This window comes from Heliangelus exortis, chromosome 9 (assembly GCF_036169615.1).
Source record: "Heliangelus exortis chromosome 9, bHelExo1.hap1, whole genome shotgun sequence".
Taxonomy (NCBI): Eukaryota; Metazoa; Chordata; class Aves; order Apodiformes; family Trochilidae; genus Heliangelus; species Heliangelus exortis.
Genome location: NC_092430.1, coordinates 25,777,290 through 25,801,298, shown reverse-complemented (window position 1 = coordinate 25,801,298; position 24,009 = coordinate 25,777,290). Strand labels below are relative to the sequence as shown.

The following is a 24,009-nucleotide window of genomic DNA, read 5'->3' as shown; positions in this document are numbered from 1 at the left end:
GGGGTGGGATGGGCACCAGCTGGGGATAAAGGGCTGGAGGGGCTGGGCTGGAGGAGCCGCTGCTGCCAGAGGAGGAGTTGGAGTTGGAGTTGGAGTTGGAGTTGGAGTTGGAGTTGGAGTTGGAGTTGGAGTTGGAGTTGGAGTTGGAGTTGGAGTTGGAGTTGGAGTTGGAGTTGGAGTTGGAGTTGGAGTTGGAGTTGGAGTTGGAGCTGGAGCTGGAGTTGGAGTTGGAGGGTCCCCGGGTGTGCAGGTAGGAGCCGGTGGCTGTGGGGGTGGGCTCGGTGTGTGTTCTCTTTCCGTGATGTTACCAAATCCCAGGCTATCCCCGTGTGGATGTGCAGCCTGTCCAGCCCTGGCTGTCCCTGGGGCTCTCCTGGCTGCGGGGGCCGCAGCGGGCCCGGAGCAGCTTTGCAGCCGCGGTGCTCTGCAGGGCATTGCAAAATGCTGTTTATAGAAAGCAACCCAAACCCCTCCGTAAAGCAGGGCTGGTGATTGCCTTTTCCACCCACGTCCCGGTTCTCTCTTCTAAGCGCATACCTCTGGTCCAGGAAAAGGTCAGTGGTGGGAGCTGCTGCTTCCTACCTTCTCTGGAGTACTGCTGGTTTTTAAGAGCCCTTAGCCACACTTTATACAAAAAGAGCTCTGCAGCTCACTGTTAGCATCAGTAGGGTGACACGGGGTGAACTCCTGGGGTGACAAGTTGACCTCCCCGGAGTGGCACAGTCCCAGCCCAGCTGCTTGCCCTGGTCAGACAGGGATCTGACTGGGGGTCCAGCCTAGAGTACGGTTGTTTCCCTGTGGTATTGGGGCACAGCCCCCGCGTGGCTTTGGGGGTGCTCTGGTCCTGCCAGCCCCACGCAGGAGGCAGTGGGGTGGGAACACAGCTCAGCTCTGGCAGCGTTGATCACGGGGGCCGAGCCAGGCATCCTGCTGCAAAACCGAGCTGGTGGTGGAATAGCACTTGTGTTTAAAGCACCGTCTCTGTAATTAGGATAAGCACATGTGGAATGGCTCCGTCTCTCCCGGGTGTCTGGGCTGGGAGGGATGTAGGAGATGCTGAGACCTGATAGTGAAGGGGTCTGTGGGGGTGGTCACAGGGCCCGTGGCAGGGGCAGCTGTGAGCAAAGGGGGGAAAATACACCATACACCCAGTGTGTCCCTGTGCCCAGCTGCTGGCAGCTGCTGCTGCCTCCAGCTCCTTCCACTGCTCATTACTTCTGGTGCAAAAAGGAAAATGATGTGAAAAAAGATCATTTCTGCATAAAACTCGGTTTTGAACATCTGTGCTGAATTGAAGATTTCATCCTAAAATACAGTGAAAAGGAGCAACTTGTGGGAAGAATTTGAGGGGATTAACAAGAATCTCTGCAAAATGGCTCTGGGGGTATCTGAGCATCTGTCAGCATCCGTTCCCTGCATCACTTACTGTGTTAACACCTTGCTGTGTTAATTTCTAAGTGTAATGTGCATACATTAGGGACTTGACCAAGACCAGCTGAGATGCTCATCTGGAGCAGCTCTGAGTGGTTCTGAGCAGAGAGAATCCAAGACAGCTTAAAACCAATGGGTTTGTACTTGCAGCTCTAGTCTTGAGTAAAATGGGGACTTGCAGGACACAAACTTGGAGCAGCTCCACCAGCTCAGCTGCAGCACCTGCTGCCTCCCTAGGCCCGTGTCTTGGGTTCAACCAGGCTGCCTGAGTAGCTGAACTTTAACGGGCTCTGTGTTCAAGGTGGTTGGAATCCTCCCCCTCTGGAGGAACCTCCTCCAGCTGGGTGTTGGCAAACACAGATGCAGAGGCAAGCTCCTGCCTACCGCCCTGTGACAATGACAGTAATAAAATCACCACCCTATGCTTGGGAGGGGTACATGCTATCAGTGCTGGGCCTCCTCAGGCAGATACTGTGTGTATCAGTACTCATTAGCCCCCAAACTGCAGCCATACCATGGTGGTCCCTTTTCCAGAGGTGTCTGTGTCTTGAGAACCGTGGGGTGAGGGTGCTGCTGGCTGGGCAGCACCAGGGCTCACGGGCAGGTCCTGCCAGGACTGGGTGCCAAACCCCATCCCCTGGGGCAGTCCCTGCCTTCGTCAGCAGCACGATCTGCAAATCCCCCCCCAGCAAGTGAGGGGTTTGGTGCCCCGGGTCGCCTTGGGGTGCTGGGGTTGAGCCACACTCCCCTCAGGGCAGCACGGTGCCAAGTTTGCTGCTTTCTGACTCACCAGGGCTTTGGGAGTTGGGCAATTCTCCTCTTTCCCAATCTGTTTTCCTTCTTAGGAATTCAGCCTTTTCTTTGCTTTCAGAGCAGCAGAACAGAATCCAGCTGCTAGTTCACACATGCATCTTTCCCTGCTGAACCCGTGCCCAAAAAACCCCTCATTTTTCATGAGCAGGAGGGTAGGGCTGTGTCTGTCCCCTCGTCAGCTCCGTGCCCACCCCCACCAGGGTTGGGACCTGTTCCCCAGGGACCCCTTCTGCGGGCTGAGCCGTGTCCCGGGGTCCCGCTGACCCTGAGTCACTCTCCGTGTGAACGCTGCCCCCACGGGCCCCGTGAGCTGCTGCGGGGACAGGACGGGGCTGGCCCCGTGCCCCGAGATGCCCGAGCATGCAGGCACAGGGCCACATCCCCGGGCTGCACACAGCCTCAGGAGCTGCCAAACCCACACCTGATCTTCACCTGCCTCTCTCTGCCTCTCGCGTTCGGCTCTGCAGCGCAGAACTCGCCGCTTCCCCCTTGATTTTTCCGGCATTTTACATTTTCCCCTCTTTCAGTCCCTGCTTCTTGCATCCCTGCTCTGCCCGGCAGGTCGATGCCTGCCGCAGGACAGGGGGACAGCAGGGAAACGCTTCCAAGTCTTTCCTTGGCTTTGTTTCTTAATGGTTTGGTTTTGGTTGGGCTTTTTTTGTGGGTTGCTTGTTTGGTTTTGTTTTCTCCCTTATTTTAATCGTGTCCCCCCCATCTTCCTTTTTCACTTTTTCCTCCCTAATGTTTTTTCATGCTGCAGTTTGAAAGTACCCCCATGTGACTGATGGGTGGCATTTTCTCGCGCTTTATTTGTAACCTTTTTCCTGACGGAGTGGGTACTAATAATGAGAGAAACCAAACTGCTGCCTCAGTCTTTTGGTCTCCAAGTGGCATCAGCTCAGGCTCCTAGAGGGCAGAAATCGGTGAAGTACTTGGCACCCAGTTTCGAGCATGCTGCGACAGAATTTTGCGTTCATTTTTTTTTTATCCCTCCCCTCTGAGCCGAAGGCTCATTCTGGGAAGAAATCTGTGACACCCAGCACGTGACTTCTCGCCGCACCGCTTGCCATGGAGTTTTTGAATGGGAACAGGAAGAAATGTGTCAACAACTTCGTGTCTCTTCTTGTCTGGGGAAAGCAGTAGCATCCCTTGCCAAACTTCTCGGAGAGGCGCTGCCTGCCAAGCGGGCACCGGCCCCCGGGATGATGCTGGAGGAGGAGGGGAGACAGGGACACCCCCTCCCCGTCCCCACCCGGAGCAGAAGTGGGTGATGGAGGGACAGGTCCCCAGCCCGGGGATGGATGGATGGCAGCAGCCCCCCCCACCCCACGATGGCTCCGGCGGGGGAAACTGAGTCATCCCTCTCCGGAGTGTCCGGGGGAGGCACAGCTGTCGTGTGTCCCCCTCCCCTGCCGCGTCCCCGCCAGCGCGGGGGCTTCCCGCCCCATCCCGAATGTCACCGCGCCCGCGGAACGGCGCGTACCGGCAGCCTGCGCCCCGGCTGCGGCATCTGTTGGGATTTGGCTTAATTAGGGCTAAAATATGGCCGTGTTCGGATCTTCTGCCGGGAGGAGCTGAGCGGCAAAGCCCTTCTGGATCTTCAGCTCCGTCCCATATAGCTGTGGCAGCCGGGCCGAGCTGCCCCCAGCAGCACCGCTGCCTCCCAGCAGCGCTCCAGGGGCTGGGACAAGGTGGGTTCGGGGAGGGGACCCTGTCCCCCTTCCAGCCCCAAACGAAATGCAGGATGCTGATCCCGCGGGGGCACAGGGAGCTCTTGGCTCTGTCATCACTTGGATGCGGTCCCGGGGCTGAGGCAGAGCCGGGGGGTGCAGAGCCCCCTGCCCGGGGGGCTGTGTTCCCCCCCTTCCCCAGCCACAGCAGGAAAAGGGGTGCTGGATTGTCCCAGGGGTACCCCCGCTCTGATAACACCCGAACCCCTCCGCAGGCATCGCCACCACCTCCTCGGGGGGTCTCTGTCTGGTGGGCTACAGTCTGAGTGCTGATACAGGGGGGAAAAATAAGAAAAAAAAATTAAAACATTTAAAAAAACAAAACTGATTTTAAAATAAGATCTATAAGAAAGAGAACATATAGTCCCGAGTTCCAGGAGCAGATGGGGGATGGCCCCAGGACTATACAGCTGATTAGAAAATACTTTTTTGATGGGCAACGAACGCGCTGCAATTACAAAATAAGAAACAAAATTTAAAAAAAATCCCCGTGTGATTTACAAACAATTGAGGGTTTTTGTTAGTGAAGTTCTGCCCCGTCAGGCACACGCTGGGTTGCCGGGGGAGGTGGGGGGCACAGGCAGCCCCTGCCCGCGGGAGGGAACTGCTGGCAGGGGGAAAACATGAAGTTTTTGAAAAACTTTGGGGATGGGAATCACGGTGTGTAACTCGGCTCTGGTGAGGAGAAGCTGTTTCCTGTAGCTTTGCTTTTGAGTTTCAGTTTTATGAAGCCGTGCGGTGTGATTTATTGGAGTCTTTCCTATGGGAACGGTTCAGAGTGAAGTGTCACTGACAGCCTGAAACGCTGCCATGCTCTAGCATTTTTTTGTTTTAACGCTATTCGATATGAAAAAAAATATATTTTGACTCAAAAATACTGAACAGCGAATATGGAAGTGAAACAATTTGCAGGCCATGTCAAAATGTGTCGGAATCTCCCAGGGAACAGCAGTGTTGGTTTATTTAGTTATATTTTGTCCCTCTTTTTGGCCGCTGATCTGCAGGAGGGGATCACTGCAGAGCTGACAGGGACTGGGGCATCCCATGGCCTGGTCAAAGCCCTTCCCAAGAGGAACCCCCCGAGTTTTCCATGTGGGAAGCGCTTCCAGGTGCAGCCAATGTTTTCCTTTTCAGTAGATGCGTGATGGGCAGTGCCACGGTGGCTGCTGCTGGGGAGGGGGGACACACAGTTTTTGGGGTCCCTAAGAACTGGTGGCTTATTCAAACAGCTCTGGAAACTATTCCCAGAGCTGTGGGAAACCTAAAAAAAAATAAAAACAATTTTGGAATGCATGACCTCCCGGTGGGTGTTGGTGCAGGTGACCCAGAAAGCTTCCCGGAGAGCGGCTGCTGCCCAAGCACCAGGCCTGGGGTTGGTTTCCTCCTTTAAAGGAGAGGAAACAGGAACCTCCGCAGCATTCCAGTAATTTTAAAAAGAAAAAAAAAAAAAAAAATCATTAATTATTAAGCAGGCATGTAACCGTGGCCAGTGAGACAACAGCCTTCGAGATAGGGCTGTTTGCAGAAAGCTGCTTGTGCTGAGCAGCTGTCTGTGCAGAGCAGCCCGTGGCAGAAGGAAGCAAATTTACAAATAAAAAAAGTTACAAAATGTCAACAAAAGCTCTGGTATGAACAGCCCGAAGTTCAAATGTCACCGAAGCCTTTACAGACGGGTTTTGTCAGCCGCGGGAAGGATTTCAAGTGAAAAGGGTTTGACCTCCCCGTGAAGTCCCCGAGCCCCGCAGCCCCGGCTCTGTTCGGAAAAATAAACCAAACCCAGAAAAGCTGCACCTCTAAAGGACACTGAAATCCTTCACCTGCGGTAAGAGGGAGAGCAGAAGCACGGGCAGCCCCGGGCTCCAGGGGACTAGGGCAGCTTCAGGAGACAAGAGGTCGGGATCCCGGGGATGCTCTGCCCTACTGGACATTTATTTGCACCCTCTCTTGAGGCCCCAGAGGGTTTTTTCCCTGTTGCAGGGAGCCCGGAGCTGCCCCCCTGCCCTCCTTGGCAGCAGATAATGTTTGACTAGCAGATAGAGTCCATCCTGTTTCCTGCCTGCTTGGCGCTGGGTGCTCCAGCCTGGGGGTGCAGGGGGGTTCCCTCCGTCTCGGAATAATTCCTCCTCCTGCTGCCTTGCTCCTCCCGGCACTGCCCACCCACGCCTGGTCTCCAAGAGGAAAACCAAAGCGTTTGGCTACACGCCCTCCGAGGAGGGCCAGGGGTGGTTTGGCAGAGCAGAAAATGATGTTTCCTTGTTTGCACACCGGGCTCCTGAGGGCTTTTGTCCTCCCCCTCCCCGCTTCTGTTTGAGGAGCAGTGAGCATCCCCCTGCCCCCGGAGCGGTGGGTGCAACCTCCCCCTCCCCAATCCCTCTCTGTGTCCGCAGCTCTCAGTGCCTGGGCCATAAATAATAACTATTGAATGCTGAAGCTTTTGTCCCTCTCCATAGATCCAGCTCCTTTGCAGAGTTCCGAGGGTTTCAGCAGGGTGGGTAATTCCCACCCTCCCCATTGACTGCTGGCAAGCTGAAGCAGGGATAGGGACCTGTTCCCTCTTGGAGCGGGTGGAGGAAAGTCCTGGGGTCCCCTTGGGCACCCCCCTGCTCTTCCCTCAGATAGAAACACGACACAGGAGCAGAGGGATCGTTTTTCAGCAGCAGCTCTGGCTGCAGGACCCTGGCAAGGCAAACCTGGATGCTCCCAGCATCCTGCAGCAGGCAGAACCCACAAGTAATGACAACCCCTGCTCCTACTGAGAACCCAGGCTTATTTTCTTCTTTTTTTTCGCTTTCAATCCAAGTCTTAAAATGGTTTCTCCAGTATTATCTTTAAGAGGGGGGTGGGAAAGCACCCATCAGAAATCCTCTTGCCTCAAGGGTGCAGAGAAGCGTGTAGTGGTTTGTTTTTATAGGGAAATCAGTCTTTGTTAAAGGATGAATCAAACATGCAGGGACTTTGACTTGGATGAGTTAACCAGGAGTTTAGCAATAGTTTTATAACATATGTGTGATTTTTTTTTTTTTTTTTTTTTGTGAACTGCCTCACACGAGGTGGCCAAAGCTGACAACAGCAGGGTGTGCTGGGTATGGAGCAGCTGCAGACCTCGGCATGGTTCTGCCAGAGCCTGGATCAGGAGCCTTAAAATCTGCATTTTGTGTCCTGGGGATCCCTGTGCCTGGAGAGGTGGCAGCCAGCAGGACACTGGCAGCTTGCTCTGGGCATGTTTCTTGGTCTGGGCTCAAGCCACTGCAGAGTTTGTCAACCTGTTTCCTGGCTGATTTTTTTCTTTTTTTTTAAAAAGCATCTTCCACTCCAGGCTATGGCTATGTTGCAGTCCCTTCCATGTCCATCCAGACCCCAGAGACTCTTCTTTTCCCCCTCTGAGCACCCCTGGGATGCTGTGCTTCTGCATCCCTCCTGTCCTGGTCTCCCTGTCTTGACCTGTGAGGTACTCCAGAGACACCAGAAAGGCTGAAAAAGTCCATTTTTTCTTGGCAGTAACGCTATGGAGAGGGAGGTGAGATGGACTCCCAAGTGGAAAATGCCTTCCTTGCCCTCCTCTGTTGAAAACTGCCCTGCTGTGACTGTGATACTTTTTCTGCAGCTCTAGGAAGCACAATAATAGGTTGCACATTCAATCCAGCTGCTCGTTTGTTTTTTCAACTGCCTCTGAAAAATGCTTGTAATTAGGAAAAATCTATCACAAGGAGCACAAACAAATCAAAGTCTGTCATTAGCCAGAAAGACTCGGCGCTCTGCCTCGGCTATGGTTTTATTAAATTAGAATAATGAAGCAGAAGCTCCACAAAGAAAAAAAACAAGTGCTTTGGAAAGGTCTGACAATATACAGCCATCAGTTTAGAAAACACGTTTTCAGATTTGAGCGTGAAGCTGTAAAGGTGTTTGTGCTGTTCGATGCCTCCTCTTGTAGGGCTGTGCCAGCCTTAAGGAAACGCCCCAGGGAGGGGGAGGCAGGGGGAAAGCTGGAGGATTCCAGCTGAAACTGGGACGGGCAGAGCTGACCCAGAGCAGATCCCCAGGGGCTCAGGGGGTCCCTGTCCGTGCTGAGGCTGAGCCCTGCAGGCTGTGGGGATCTGCCCCCCTCCTCTGGGAGGTGTAATCCCTGCCCAGCAAAGCCATGTGTGAGGGACACCAGTGAGCCCTGTCCCCCAGAGCTGGGACTTGGGACATGAGGAGGGACATCCTGGGGCCAGGAGATCATCCCCAGAGCATCCGTGCTGTGTCACACCCGCAGGCAGAGCTCCGGGCTGGACACCTGCTCCCGTGGGTTTGATTTCTGCAGAAAAGGGGTTTTCCCAGCTCTGGTGCCCAGCAGGCTCAGGACCTGCAGCTTCTCCCCTCCTTGCCTGGCTCTGTACTTGCTCCATACAATGTCAGGACATGCAGAGAAGTGTTGAAGACCAGCAGTGAGGCTGCTGAAGAGCCTGCCTTCTTCCAAGCCTAGAATAACCCACTTTTGATGCATTTTACTCTTCCAAAGTTCTTTCCCCCCATCTATTTCTTTTAATAACTGCCATATGGTAGTTTGTTGCCTTCAACAACAAAACAAAAATGACCTTGCCACTAAGAGCAGAAAAGTGCTTCCAAAAACCTTCACTTGTGTGACTTCTGATGTACAGTTGTGAGCTGGAAATAGCAGTCTTGGCCTTCCTGCCCCTCAAGTGGAGGTGCTGAGGGTCTGGGGCACCCGTGGGACAGGGCAGGTGGGTCCTGCTCCAAGGTTGTCAAAATTCATGGTCAGGATCAGGACTTCATGGTAGAACTTTCCCTCATTAGATCCAGGTGACAACCAAAGAGATGTGGGGCTCATCAGCTTTTAGGGACATTGGCTAAATGTCCCAGCTTTTAGGGACTGGGGATGCTGGTGCCATCCCTTGTGAGCAGGGATGGAGTATGTCCATGGGGCTGCTCTGGGAGGGAGCTTTTCAGCACAGTTCTGGTTTGTTTAAGCTGTGATTTCTGCACATAAGGATGTGTTGGTCATCTTGGGGGGGTTTGCAATGGAGTGGCACTGTCACCTTGTGTGTGCATGGGGACATTTCCCTGCAGGAGGTACCAGCCTCAGGACTGCTGGAAGGTGGGTGGGGAACTGGCTGGAGGGCTCCTTCAGCTGGGAGCTGGGAGGAGAGGGATCACCCATGGCTGTGGGGCAGCAGAACAACAAAACCACCTTGGTTTGGAGCGTGAGCTCACACTGAGTGTACAGATCCATAGGCTGGGCCCCTAAACACATCATCTAAACAATTCCTGGCTGTCTGTGGGCTGTGGGTACCTCCAGTCACGTACTCCCTACTCTCTCCTTCCTGGGAAAACCTCTGTGAGCAGGAGCTGTGTTTGGTTACAAACCTTCCAGATGTTTGTCCATGACCTTTTGTAAGCCAGGAATGGAGGGGAGGGCCCTGCCAGCCCTGGGTAAGGTTCACCAGGTCCCTGCAGGGTCCCCCTGGCCCCAGCCACTGCCCCCCCATGGTGCTCCCCACCTTGCCAGGCTCCAGCACCTGGGGAGGGAGCCCTGGGACAGGGGGTGTTGGGGTACAGGGTCCCAAGAGGAGCAAACACTGTCCCGAGCAGGGACCTGCCCCAAACAGCTCTCTGAAGGAATCTGTTTATTGCTTCAGCAGCAGCCACCAAAAAAACCCAAACAAAACCCCACAAAAAACCAACAAAAACCAATCAAAAAAAAAAAAAACAAAAAACAAAAAACAAAAAAAACCAACAAACCCCACACCAACTTAAATCAGGATAATTGAATACTCATCTTCTGTGAATTCTATTAATTCTGTGCCTTGTGTTCCAAAGAGCAAAATAATTGCCTTAATTTCATTTCAAAACCTAAAGTAAATAACTATGAGGCTGTCATTTTTTTTTCTGTGTGTTTTCCCTGAAAGGAAATTCATCTGCCTGCCTGTTTCATTATGAAATGATCAGTGGGGCCACGGGAACAACAGCACATTTATTTTTACATTTCCCTGCAAAAACCTATTTACTTTAAGTGGCACAGTTAACACTGACAGCAAGTTCTTTGTCCTGATTTTAAACAGCCTTTTAAAACCCAGCATTATTTTAAACAAGATAATATAAATTAAATGATGAGGTTTGATGCAGTTCAGTGCTCCTCCCTTCAAAGTTCTGCTTTTTTTTTTTTTTTTTTTTTTTAAACAACCCCGCAGGAGATGCATGTTAATATTAATCACTGCTTTAAAGAAATAGTATTTAAAAAAAAAAAAGAAGACGGGTTTTATCCACTGAAGAAAAACACAGGAAAGAAGCTTTCTGTGCATCTCCAGGGAGGTGTGAAGGCAGTCTGGGTATCTGGCTTTTTTCCTTGCCCCCTTTATCTGCCCATCAGTGCTCACCAGACACGCGATGCCCTCAGGAAAGAGAAACCCCCAAACTGGAGTCCTTTGGCATTTGTGCCGCCTACACCCGGGCTCTGTGCTGTGCTGGGGGTGTTGGGTGGTGGGACAGGAGGGTGACAGGAGCGGTGACACCGTCTGTCCTTCTGATGGGGCTGGGGCAGGACCAGTCCTGGGCAGCCCCTCTGCTGTAGGGGTGCCCCCACCCCGGGGTGCAGCCTCCTCCTGATTAATTGCTGATTATTGACCAGAACCGACTTCGGCATCGGCAGCCGGCACTGCTGGCTTGGCTTTTAACCTGCAGAGCGTGGGGAAGAGCCGGGGAGCTGCAGGAGCTGGGCAGACACCCCTCACCCTCCCGGTGACAAAGTGCCCTGGGTTGTCCCGGTTTTCCTGGCCAGGACAAGCTCGGGGGTCCTACAGCAGCCGGTGTGGCTTGTGGCCAGGACCCTCCGTGGCCAAGCCCCGCGGTGCAGCACCCGGGAGACCCCAGGGAGAGCTCCTGGGCTGCATCCTGAACCCCCGGGGTTAGGGCAGGATCAATCAGGACCAAGAAATGCACAGGCCCTTGGCAGGGACGCGTTGCCCCGATGTGGCCCTGTAAGGGGGGTTTCGGGGGGATGCAGGGAGAGCCCCGGTGTCCCCTCCCCTGCCAGGCACCTGCTCCCTCGTTTGTTTGTTTTGCTTTGGGTTTTGGGGGTTTTGTTTGGTTGGGTTTTTTTACAAATGGGTGCAATAATCAGACCCAACAGCTTCCATAGAATTAGTCCTCTTCACCACCACGCTGTGACTCCTGAGACTCAATCTCATTATTCGCCCCGCCTGGCAGGACCATCCCTCTCCTCTCATTACATGACGAGTCCTCAGCCTTTTGTGATTTTCTCCTCTGCAGCGGGGCCGGGAGGACTTGGCAGGGTTCCTGGGCAGCCTCCTGAGCCAAGCAGATGAAGCCTCATTAGCACCTGTACCAGGGAGATTTTTTATTTCCATCCAGGCAGCAAGGAGGGTGCCTTCCTGCTGGGTACAGCACCTCTTTTCCCAAGAGCTCCTCCATTACCTGGCATCTGTATAGACTGCCAGCCAAAATCAGAACGAGTTTTAAATTAGCTTGTCTGGAGCTCTGCTCCCCCCTCAGCAGCCAGTCCAGCACCCCAGTGACACAGGGGGTGTCTGCTGTGCCTGGGGACAGAAGCTGAACCTGGGGCAGGCAGGGCTGGGGGCAGGGAGTGGGTAGGGATGTGATGGGTGTGGGTAGGGTGTAGGCAGGGCTGGGGGCAGGGTGTGGGCAGGCTGCCTTGCTGCTGGAACTCACAGCAGCTGATTCGTGCCCTGGGGCTTTTTTAGGAATCTGTTCCCTGGAGCTGCTGCAACGGAGGTGTTGTTCCCTGCTCCTTAAGCCAGTGCCATTTTCTTTGGCTAAATCAGGACTTAACTCCTGCACTACCCATCCATCTCTTTTCTAGGCAGCACCAGGGTGGCAAAGGGCAGGCTTGGAGCCATTTGTGTTCACAGCACAGTCACATCCCAGTGGTTTCCCCTAACACCCCCCTGGCCCCTCAGGAAACCTGTCCTCTTTTTCAGCCTTCACGGCCCTCTCCCTTCTCTCATATATAATGACAAAATACCAGAAGACAAAAGACAGGCAGTGTAGGAACAATTGGAAAGCACATAATGGGACACACCTCACAACAGAGCTGTGCTTCACTGCGTGAAGAGAGGGGCAGGGGCAGCAGTAAGCAAGGCTGATAACTTCGGGTTGAATGTCACCCCAGCCACCTCAGTGCTTCATTAAAGGAATCCTGAAGGACTTTTTAAAGAACAATTTTTGGCCAGTGACAGCTGATCCCTTGGGCTGGCACAAGATGTGCTCCCTGGGATCCGTAGCAGTGCTTCCCAGCAAGGTCTGGGTGGTTGGGCTGGTCCAGTGCCCCAAGGAATCACAGAATTGTTTGGGTTGGAAAGGAACTCTTAGAGCCTCAAGTCCAACCCTTGACCCAGTACTACTCTGGTTCCCAGCCCATGGCACTGAGTGCCACATCAGTCTCTTAAAAACCTCCAGGGGTGGAAATCCAGCCCTTCCCTGGGCAGCCCATTCCAATGCCTGGAGCAGCCACCCCAGATCTCCCCACACTGTTTGGGATTGATCCTTACCAGGACAGCTCTGGGAGTACAGCTTTGCTGCCTGCCCCCCTTCAGAACTGCTCCTGATTTCAGTTGCACAAGAAATCAAATAGAAGCTGACAGGGGACTTTTTTCCTTCCTTCAGGCAGGTTTGTTCCAGGTGCTGGTCTTGCCTCCCACCCCCCTTTTATACAAGACATCAAAATCAATAATCATGAGCGTTAAAAGGTTTGTACAACAACAGCCATCCTCACTCCTGCTTGAACAGAGGTATTTTTCCTTTATAGTGGGTTCTTTTAGATAAATTCTACTGATTATAAAAAAAGATTACCCGTGATGGTGATTATATTTTTCCAGTACATTTTTAGACAAGGGTCCTGAAATGAGCTCCTGAAGCTTGAATTTTAAAAACCAAAGGTTAATCCCTTAGGAGCTCAATAAACAACCATTAGGGGGATGGAAACCATTAGCAGTGCAGCACAAGGAGAGGCTGAAAGGCAGGAGGGAAAGATGAGCCCATGGTGGGAGCAGTGCTGGCCCTCCCTGGGCATGGGGAGCAGGGGGGTCTGAGCCCTGCCTGGGCTCTGTGTGGTTCCACATCTCATCATCTCTGTGGAAGAAGAGTGAAGGGCAGAGGGGGCACCACTGGGCACCCACCCAGGCTGGCATCTGGAAGGAATCAATGTGCAAAATAGCTGCACACAGGGATGGTACAAAATCAGACAGAGATTCATTTGGTATGAAACAAGAGACAAAATCAGGATGTAAGGAAAGGAAGCTCAACCAAATCAGATATAAAGAGAGGCCTGATGGTGGTGTGATGCACTGCAAATGGGAGGTTCTGCTGGGGCTTCAGTTTCCAGAGGGAAAGGGGAAATGTGTCTGGCTTTTCCAGGGCTTCCCAGCATCACTGCAGTCTGCTCCTGGAGAGCCTTTCTGTCCTGTGTCCACACACACATCACCCAAGGCATTGCTAACCTGGCTCTACAACATCTCAGATTAGCTCTGGTTTTGGATTTATTTTTTTTTACAGTCATCATGCCTATTAGATTGTTTGACAGTGACTCAGATACAAACCAGGTGTCCTGGTTTCAGCTGGGCTGGAGCTGATTTTCTCCTTAGTAGCTAGAGTCGTGCCATGTGTTGGATTCCGTGTGGGACTGGGGATGACAGGAATGTTGATAACACACTGGTGGTTTTAGCTGTTGCTAAGAAATCAGGGACTTGTCAGCTTCCCGTGGTTTGCTGGTGTGCAGGTGCACCAGGAGCTGGGGGGAGCAGAGCCAGGGCAAGGGATCCAAATGGTCCAGGGGGATACAAGGCCAGGTTGGATACAGAGGTGAGAGCTGGCTGGGAAGCTCAGTCCCTCCTGGGGTTGGGGTTTGGGGATTTCTCTCCTCCTGTCTGTTTGGGGATTTCTCTCCTCCTGTCTGTTTGGGGACTGGGTGCTGGTCAGTGGGTGGGAGCAGTCACACCAGGCTTCACTTCTCTCTGGATACCCTGGTAGTTTCATTGGGATTGTTTTATTATTCTTTTATTTCAATTACTATGTGTTTTCTATCTCAACCCGTGACCCTTTCCCTTCCTGGTTCTGTCCCCAGCCCCAGGGGCCGGGTGACACCAGGTCACTCTGTCTGCAGCTGGAATTTCAGTAAGGGAGGTGGGGACCTGGGGACAGAAGGGTCCCTGCAGCTGCTTCCAACCAGCACTCACTGCTTCAGCTTCTGCATCTGCACATTAAGCTGGAAAAGGCCTCAGCCAGGATTGCCAGGGCAATTTTTTCCAATAAGAGCTGAGCTGGCTCTTCTTTGTCCTACATAATGAGCTGTTCATTAAGTTATTTTTAATTTCAGATACCTACATATCTCTTTCATTCATTCTTAGCACCACCATCTCCCTGTCTGTCCGGGGGTGCTGTCAGTTTTACTGCAGGTGTCCAAATGGACCCTGGGGTTCTGGAGCTGATGGGCACCTGGGTGTCTGGAAAGGCTCCTCCTGGGGGTCCTGTGGCCCACACTGCAGCTCCCAGGGAGGAACAGGAGCAGGAGAGGGAAAGAGCTGTGAGATAATGAGAAAAGGAACAATAGCTAGAGGAGGATCAAGCAAGTCTGGCTGGGCACATCAGTGCAGAGTGACTGAAAGGGTTCTCCTACCCCCATCAGCTTCAAAGCCATCAGGAGAGAGCACACACACACACAAAAAAAGGACTTCTAACACCAGGTTTGAACTCCTGTCCCTTCTTTGTCAGTACCATATTTTCAGATATTCCTAAAATAAAATAAAATAGAACATTGGCATCATGGCAGCTAAAAATCCAGGATTCATTATGTGGCAGAACTAAACTGAATAATTTAGTCTGAGTGGTGCCATGGCTTTGGCTCAGCAGTAGCAGGGACCTGGGGGTACAGAAACCTTTGGGGAGCAAGAGGAGCCTGGGGACCCTGCTGCCATCGGGGGGCTGGCTGAGTGGCACATGGGGACTTGTCCCCACAGCCCCCCTGTCCCTCTGACACAAGCTCAGAGGACACTTCAGATGTGGCACCTGGGAGGGAGAGTTGTGTTCATTCCCCCTGTGTGTTAGGTAGCAATTACTTAATTTAAATGATTAACTGTGTCTCCCTTGGTGTGTGATCTTGGTGTGTTTCCTGCCTGTTTATCTCTTGGCCATTTGAAGAAAGGGTGTAATGTGAGTATTAGCACACTATTAAACCTTCTCAGTAGAATTGTCTGTCTTGGCTGGTAGCTGAACAAAAGATCTGTTCTACTGAGAATAGTAATTTCAGTTTAAAATGGCAATATAGGAAGGAAGCAAGATGCTCCCTGCTGTAATTAGAAGAGTTTTCCAGTATTGTGTGTTATCTTTAGACTCTGGAAGTGTAGTTGCTCTACTGGGATTAATAAGTCACCTTCATTAAGACTATTTATTGCAGTGTTGTATGGCAGGGGCATCACAGCAGCAGTGCTGATCAGCAACTATTTGCATACTCTGCTATACTGTAGGCACTCCAAAACAGTGGATTTTTAAAATTATAATATTAACAAAGGCAAAGAGGGAGAAGAAAAGCTGCACTGCATCCACCCACAAGGAAAATATGACAAATCATATGGGACCCTTCCCTGGGCCCTGCAGAGCCCACTGCATCCCTGTGCTGGCCACTCTTCCCCACCACATCCCAACCCCCTGCACGCTCAGGACTCTGTCACTCAGTCTGCCAAAGCTCCCACCCTGCTGGGGCTCTGCTGCCCCTCAGGGCTCACATCCCTCCCTCTGCACAGCTATTTAATTAGCCCAGGAACAGCTCTGGTTTTGCAGGCAGTGAAATGTCAGCTCAGCCATTAGAGCTGCTCCCCCCGGTGTGCAGGCAGCGGGGTCCTGCAGCCAGCGAACGTGTGCCCTGGTGACACTTGGGGACAGCAGGCAGAGGGGTGGCAGCGGGCTGGGGGCTGGGATAAGGCTCGCTTCCAACCCCGGGCACGCATCCTGGCTGCCACACATATCTGATTATTCTTCTCAGCTCCTGCACTGCCCTTTCCCGGGTTTGCTTTCCAGGGCAAGGCCGGGAGAGGAGGGGAGGCTGGCAGGAGTGAGCAGATCCTGCACCCTGCTGGTGCCTGGCGCTGGGCCACAGACCCACCTCATCTCCACCACACAGCTGGGAAAAGGGAATGTTGGGCATCTCCTGTTGGAGGTTTTACCCCAGTTCCTGGGTCTCTTTACTGCTGCAGACTTTTTGCCTTGCATGTTCTCTCCTTGCCAGCGTTCAGCCTCCACCTCGGCTGCTGAGGGACACGAGGTCCTCCAGGAAGGTGACAGAAATGGCTTATTGCAAAAAGGCCACTTCCCACACACCTATTTGCTCACCCAAAGAGATTTATTTGCTTACAAGTTGAGGCCATACCTGGGCATTTTCAGCATGTGAAGCAAAGGCTGGAAGGAAACAAGAACTGGGGTAAATTGCCATTGCTAGCAGTCTGTCTACTGTATATTTGTAAGTATTTTACATAGACAAGGCTGAGCGTTGCATTTTTTTTAGTAGAAGTGAGTGTTTGTTTGAATCCTTTAAACTCGAATTTCATCTGTTCTCACCTGTGTGCAGGTTCCCATTGCAAGTCCAGCTTTGAAGCCATGGTATTTCATATAAAATAATATTTGGGGCTCACTGTGGAAAGCCTGCACATCCAGGGTGCTGGGGAGAGATGCTGCCTGTGACAAATGAAAAAGGAAGCTATGAGACTGCAGAGACTGGAGAAAGAAAACACGGTGTGATAAAACATTCCCTAATGAGTCTCCTAAGGAGAAGTGGAAGGAAGGTCCCCAGAAGCCAGGAGGTCAGTCCCAAGGCAGCTCAGGTAAGATGTGAAATGGCATTTTTGCTCTGTGCTCACCCAGTCCCTGCAGCCGGGTTCATACCAGCACACTCTGAAATACTGAAATCTGTGCCCAAGTCTTCCTGATAACCAGTGCCAACAGGTAGGAACAGCTGGATTTATGTCCAGCTCGCTGCCTCTGCACACCCACACGCTGGGAGCTCAGCACTAATTGGAGTGGCTGGGAATTTCCACTGGCTCCCCAGCAGCCTTGCTCTTCTCGTTAGGGATCCGTCATCCGTTTGAGTTAAATCAGCTGTTAATAGAACAAAACATTCAGTTTAATGGAAATTGGTGGTATTAAAATCCCAGATTTTGCAGAAAGAGCACTGAGAGTCAAAGCTGGAATGAATTCAGTTCCAGCTACAGCAGACAGAAACCTGCTCAGCTGCAAGGGCTGGAGTGATGGGGGAGAAGATGCTAATGCATCGTGGTCTGTCCTTGTGGTCCAACCTAAAGAGCAGATGAGTGATACAAGCAGGAAGACACTAATTTGCTGACTCTGTTGTATGGAGGCTTGCAGCAGCACGGCTGCTAAAAACCATACCTCAGGGACAAGAGCTGAGGTCTGCTAAGCTGGGCAAAGGGACGGGGGAACAACACAAAAAGGGGGTGAGGTGTGTGAGGCAGGGGTAAAAAGGAGGCAAGAATGCCAGTGATTTACAAAATGTGCACTTTTCCAGGCTTGTGAGGTTCAAGGCCAGTGTGGTTCTGGAAAGCTGCTGCTGTTTGCAGCACCTCTTCTTCTGGTGGTGGGGTTCTCAGAGAAAGATGGGGACACTTTTTTTTTTTTTAGCAAGGCCTGTAGTGACAGGACAAGGGGTGATGGTTTTAGATGGGAAGAAGGGAGATTTAGACTAGATATAGGGAAGAAATGGTTTCCAATGAGGGTGGTGAGGGACTGGCTCACAGTGCCCAGGGTGGTGGGAGATGGCGCATCCCTGGACAGGGTCTGAGTGACCTGATGTGCTTGCAGGAGGGGGCTGGATGAGATGGCTCTAAGGGCTGCTAAGCTAAACCATTCAGTGATTCTCTCTCTGATACTTCCCTGGGAGAAGCTGAGATGTGTGAGGGGGATGTGACAATCTTGGGAGTATCTGGGGCAGGGAGGCTGTGGAAGGCTGGTGGTCAATGGGAGCAACTGTGCCTTCTGTGGGGACCACCCTTCCAAACAGCCATGAACAGCTGAGAGGACACTCGGAAAAAAGTTACAGGGATGAGTCAGGTACCTTGGAAAATCCTGCCCTGGCACAGCAGGCTAAAATGGAGGCCTCTCAGACCAGATTGTAAATCTGCTCTTAGAGCCCTTGGTAACAGATCAACAGTGCTGCAGCTGGAGGAGGTGAGGCCTGGGCTTGGTGCAGCTTGGCTCCTGCCCGTGGGCAGTGGTGTGTTTGGGTTCAGCCCTCAACACGTGTTGGTGCTGCAGGGAGGTTATGCCAGGCCTGGTGTCACCTCCTGGTGCCACCGTGGCTCCATGCTGGGTGTCACCTGTCCCACCCCTGCCAGCCTTCAGCTGGGGTTTGTGTGGGCACAGCTCAGCCCAGAGAGCCAGTGCCTCCTTCCCCAGCTGCCCCGGGCTCCCCAAGTTACTGCTCCAACCTTTTGCCTGCTCCGTTGGGATTTATGGCTCTGCTTAGGTAACCCAGGAGAACAGGCTGCAGCTCAGAGTGCTGTTTACTGATGCTATCTCACGCTGCTTCGGGATGACTCAAAATTTGCTCAAGACACAGGGAATTCAAGGAAGCTGCCAAGAGAAGCTACGTGTTCATAATGGGACTGAGAAAATCACTAATGAAATAACAATTACAAAGGGAAAGATAAACTAAAAGGCTTCTTGTTTGCTAATAGCATCGCTTTGTTTTGGTTTGAGTTGTTTTTTGCACAATAACTCGAGTCCTTTACTAAAATAACTCTGGCTTTGGCTTTGCAGCTGATTCTCTGAGGAGCAAGATGGCTTTTCCATAAACCCGCATGGTGGGCTCGATATTATTATACTGCATTCACTCTACGTCTGGTTTGTGGGCTGAGTGTTTTCTCCTGTGGGAACGCCGAGGCTAAGGATTCATTTTCGTTCTCGCTGTAAAATCCTAGAGGGCACCACTGAACAGCTTTGTAAACCGGTCTTGCTTTACAACACGGATCTTACAGGTGTTGCTCCTCTTGTCTCATTTTTCACTTTCCTTCCTCTTCACATTCAATTTGTATTAAAATTAACAAGAGTCTTCAAAATAGTAAACATGCAGTTAGTGGATGAGTCCAACAGAAGAAAAACTTAATAGACAAGAATAAAAGATCTTGTATTTACAAAATTTAAGCCCTCGCTGCAAAGTTGTAGCCTGTGTAACTTGCTCCCAAGAAGCAGCCGAGCTGGCAACTCCAGCTGCATCCACTTGCAGATTCCTACAGGGGTACAATATGCAGTTGATTTCCCAGTTAAGCTTTCCCGACGAAGTAGTTTTATAATTTAGACAGACTCGAAACTTTGCAAAATGAATACATATTCATGAAGCACTAATAATCCTCCGTCTAGAACAGCTTTTAGCTGAGAGCAGCTATGACGAGCTCATGTATCACTCGCCGCCCATCCCAACTCAAATGTGAACAAGGAAGAAATGGCTGAAACCAGCAGATTGTGTTTTGCTAAGACAATAAATAATGATCGTATTGTGACTCAAGTGCCAAATGTATAGCGCTTAATTAGAGGTCAGTAGAGCATATTTCTGCTCAGCTGTTCCATTTGCTGCAATTAACATGTTGGTGGAGCTTTACACTGGCTTGCAGAGCAGACGAGGGAAAGCAGAACCAGGGAGGTGCTGCTGGGCTGCTGGCAGCGGCTCAGGAGCAGCACACCCGGGGGTGCCGGGGTGCTGGCAGTGCCAGGGACGGGGACGGACGGAGGGGGCTTTGCCCAGGCACGGTGTCACTGCGGGGACCCTCCCGCCTCATCCCCGGCTGCCCGGCAGGGCCAGCGGACCAGCGCTCTGCCCCGGACAGTGCTGGGAGGTCCCGTGTGCCGGCACAGAGCCCCGGCAGAGGAGTGACACTGTCACCGAGCCGCCCGGCGCTGGCCTCCCCGACGGCACCACTCCGCGGGCACACCCGTGGGCTCCGATACCGCCTCCGCCGCCCGCAGTTCCGCCGAGCCTCGCCGCTCGGGTGACCGAGGGCGGCCGCAGCCCCCGGCCCGGCCCCGCAGCCCCAGTCCCGGCCGCCCCGTGCCGCGGGCGGGGATCTCCGAGCACCGCCCGCCTGCGAGGGCGGTGCGGGGGGCGGTCGGCTCGCCCCTGGGCCGTGTCGACGCCTCGTCCCGCCCGCAGTCCTCCCGGGGCCGGCGCGCTGCCTCCCGCAGCTGAGGGGCTGCGGCCGCTCTCCCCGCGGCGGCATGGAGGGGGGCCCCGAGCCCGAGAAGCCGTAGAGCCGCAGCCCCCGGCCGCCCTGCCCAGCCCAGCCCTGCCCTGCCCTGCCCGGCGATGGGAGCCGGCCCGGCCGGGGCAGCTGCGGGCGGGACGCCGTCCCCCGCCGGGCGGACGCTGCCGGCGGCGCGGAGAGGCGAACACGGGTGGGCAGGGGCGCCGCGGGAGGCAGGTGGGGACGGCCCCGGAGCTCCTCGGAGCCGGGCTGGGGCGCGGCGGAGGCTGGGGTGAGGCGGGGAGCGGCGACGGGAGGCTGAGGGAGCCGGGCGGGATGGGGGGAGCGGTACCGGGACCGGGCGGGCTGAGGTGCGCCGGGGAACCGTGCGGGCTGCGGGGGAGCGGTCGGAAGCGAGGGCAGCGGCGGGCGGGCTGCGGGACGGGGCCGGCAGGCGCGGAGGCGGGAGGGGCGGCGGAGCTCGGCTGAGGAACGCGGGCGGAGCGGCCGCTCCCCCTGCTCCCCCTGCCCCTCGCCGGGTCCCGCAGCCCCCCGACCGGCCCCGCTCCGGTCCCGCTGCCCCTTTCTCCGCCGCTGCCGCCCGCCCTGCCCTTTGCCCGTGCCCGCCGGGAGCAGGCAGTGCCCGCCCGGGCGCCCTTGGGTGCTGGCGTGCGGCGGGGCCGGTCCGCGCTTGGCCGCCCTGCGCGGGTGCGGAAGGAGCTCAGCCGAGCACACCCGCTGGGAACCCTCGGGAGAGAAGCAGGGCAGGTTTTACCTCCCAGTGAGGGTTTTTCTGCGCTGTTCTTGTTTTAGATGAATTGCTGCTCCTATAGAGACTTCCCTGCTTCGCCTCTGACCGATGTGACTCTGGGGGAAGGATCATGACTGAAGTCCTCTTCTCGGCTGCTCTGAATGGAACTGAACCCAACCTGTTGTCCAGCAGCGGCTGGTCTGTGGGAAATGCCACCACCAAGTGTTCCCTGACCAAAACTGGCTTCCAGTTCTATTACCTGCCCACTGTCTACATTCTGGTCTTCATCACCGGGTTTTTGGGCAACAGCGTGGCCATCTGGATGTTTGTCTTCCATATGAGGCCTTGGAGTGGCATCTCAGTTTACATGTTCAACCTGGCGCTAGCCGACTTCTTGTACGTCTTGACTCTGCCTGCCCTCATCTTTTATTACTTCAATAAAACAGACTGGATCTTCGGAGATATCATGTGCAAGCTGCAGAGGTTCATCTTCCACGTGAACCTGTATGGCAGCATTTTGTTTCTGACTTGCATAAGCGTGCACAGGTACACAGGAGTGGTGCATCCCCTGAAGTCCCTGGGCAGGCTGAAGAAGAAGAACGCGGTGTACATCAGCAGCCTGGTCTGGGTCATTGTGGTGGCTGCCATCTCTCCCATACTCTTCTACTCGGGGACAGGGATCAGGAAAAATAAAACCACGACCTGCTACGACACAACAGCTGATGATTACCTGAGAAGTTACTTCATTTACAGCATGTGCACCACGGTGTTTATGTTCTGCATCCCGTTCATACTGATCCTTGGCTGCTACGGGCTGATCGTGAAAGCTTTGATTTACAAAGATCTGGACAATTCTCCTCTCAGGAGGAAGTCCATTTACCTGGTTATCATTGTGTTGACGGTTTTTGCAGTCTCTTACCTTCCCTTCCATGTGATGAAGACCTTAAATCTAAGAGCCAGGGTGGATTTTCAGACACCACAAATGTGTGCCTTCAACGACAAGGTTTATGCCACTTACCAAGTGACCAGAGGTCTGGCCAGCCTCAACAGCTGTGTGGACCCCATCCTTTACTTTCTGGCAGGTGATACCTTTCGAAGGCGTCTTTCCAGGGCAACCAGGAAATCATCCAGAAGAAGTGAACACAACGTGCAGTCCAAAAGCGAGGAAATGACTCTCAATATTTTAGCTGAGTATAAACAGAACGGAGACACCAGTTTGTGACTGAATGTGAAAGATTTGGGAGTGGGTTTGAAAAAGTAAATCCTCTGCTTTGAGACAGTAGGACACTGTAGTGCTACAGGTGTCTGAGGAAAACCAACCAGTCTCTCTAATTTGTTTTAGGTAAAGCCTCATTTTCTGATTTTAGAAAAAGCTTAACAGAGTCAGTGGAAGAATTTTAATGGAAAATAACAAAAATTTATCCTTCCTTCTCCTTACAATGTTCTCATTTCTTTCTGACTTGTGTCAGGTAAAGTAAAATGAAGTAAATCCCCTCAAGGAAGGAAACCATCCAAGTGCTTCTGGTTTAATGACTTGCTCTCCCACCTTTGAAAACGTTCTCAATCAGCCTCTCTTTAGAAACAGGAAACAAGATGAGAGAGCTGTATCTTCTCTTCTGAGACTCAAGTCCACACGCTTAGCCTTTCGCTCACTTGCTGTGGTCAACAAGCACTTAAATCCAAGTCACAATGCAGTTCTTTCACCTTTTTTGCAGTTTTATTATGTCTTCATCTACTTCTAGTGTTGATAATTATTTGATAGTTTGGTAGCGTTTCCGATTCAGTCTTCTCTGAGTGCCGGTGTTTTACAAAAGGTAGGCTTCCTGGTGTGTGCATGGCTGTGTTTTCAGGTTGCTGTGGTTGTTCATGAAAAACCTGGACACCCCCCTTAAAGGCAAATTGGCTCCCAGGTGAACTGGCCCCTCAGCCACGGGCAGGTCCCCCCAGGAGCCCGCTTTGCACCCGCGGCCCTGGGAGCCTTGCTGGAATTCTCCCTGGGTACAAGAGGAGAAACCTGTGGGCTGAAAATAACTGTACCTTTCCAACAAGTAAACACATGGTCACTTGGGTCACCCCTGTTTTCATGTGATAGGAGAATATTTCTGTTCCTGGTAATCCTTAGAGGTAAAGTAAGCCTTGTTTCCCAAGAAAATAATGGATAATATACATACATGGATTATATATAGATAATAAATGGGGGACTAGGTTTGCTTTGTACTGTGACAAATAAATTACTGTATTAACAAGATGTTGCAATATACTACAGACTAAATCCGTCCCTTTATTATGTATCTTCTCCAAATGTGGGATAGGTCATCCAAACTTAGTCACACCACAGTATTGTGTAACACGAGGGGTAGTGATCAGAGCACATATGAAATCTTACATGGGCAGTCTTATTCGTGTCTCATATTTTTAAGAAGTGTATTTGAAAATACTGTGTGCTAAAAATGGTATGAAAGCATGCTCTGAATTATAAAGTTAGTGTACAAAATTAAGTTCTGTGTAATCTTAAGGGTGATTTTAACAGATCCTCGTTCCTCCAGTCTTCATAGTAAGAGTAAAATATTGGTATTTTACTTACTGATTTCCAGTGATTAGTAAGAAACAAGAATAGCTCTAGTTATTTTTTGCCAACATTGTAAAGCAGCTTCTGTTCACACGTACAGCTTCATAATCTGCAAAATCCCTATTTATTGAACTTATTTATTAGAAGGCTAAATGTAAAGTATGTAAAGTGTGGTTCTCCGTGTTCATATTCAGAATTGGGCATTAATGGAAAATTTATCAGCATGTTTCAGTCACTGTAATACTGTGTCTTCTAACAGAACATATTTATAATAAACTCAATTCCACCCTGACTATTCACTCTTGATATGTAACCTAGTGATAAATTAAAGTACTGATTTATAGCCTAGAGAGACATTAAACTGAAGCTTAGGAAGCAGAGCTGCTTCGAGCAGTGTTAAGATCTCATTTAGCCCTATAAGATGAAAAATGTGGAGGTAGTGAAGAGGTCCCAGCCAAGGGTCAATTGCTAATTAATCCCTCCTGACAAAAGGCTGGG

General features: G+C 52.3%; 1 protein-coding gene across 2 annotated transcripts; it reads left to right on the top strand.

The window, feature by feature from the left end:
- Positions 1-20,239: 20,239 nt before the first annotated feature.
- P2RY1 (purinergic receptor P2Y1) lies at positions 20,240-23,803 on the top strand. Of its 2 annotated transcripts, none has more exons than XM_071752891.1 (2): positions 20,240-20,402; positions 21,005-23,803. In XM_071752891.1, the coding sequence occupies exon 2, from the start codon at positions 21,073-21,075 to the stop codon at positions 22,162-22,164; it is 1,092 nt and encodes a 363-aa protein (XP_071608992.1). In that variant the 5' UTR covers positions 20,240-20,402; positions 21,005-21,072; the 3' UTR covers positions 22,165-23,803. The 2 variants fall into 2 exon arrangements, with proteins under 2 accessions (XP_071608992.1, XP_071608991.1); XM_071752890.1 differs by having other exon boundaries at positions 20,288-20,428.
- Positions 23,804-24,009: the final 206 nt, after the last annotated feature.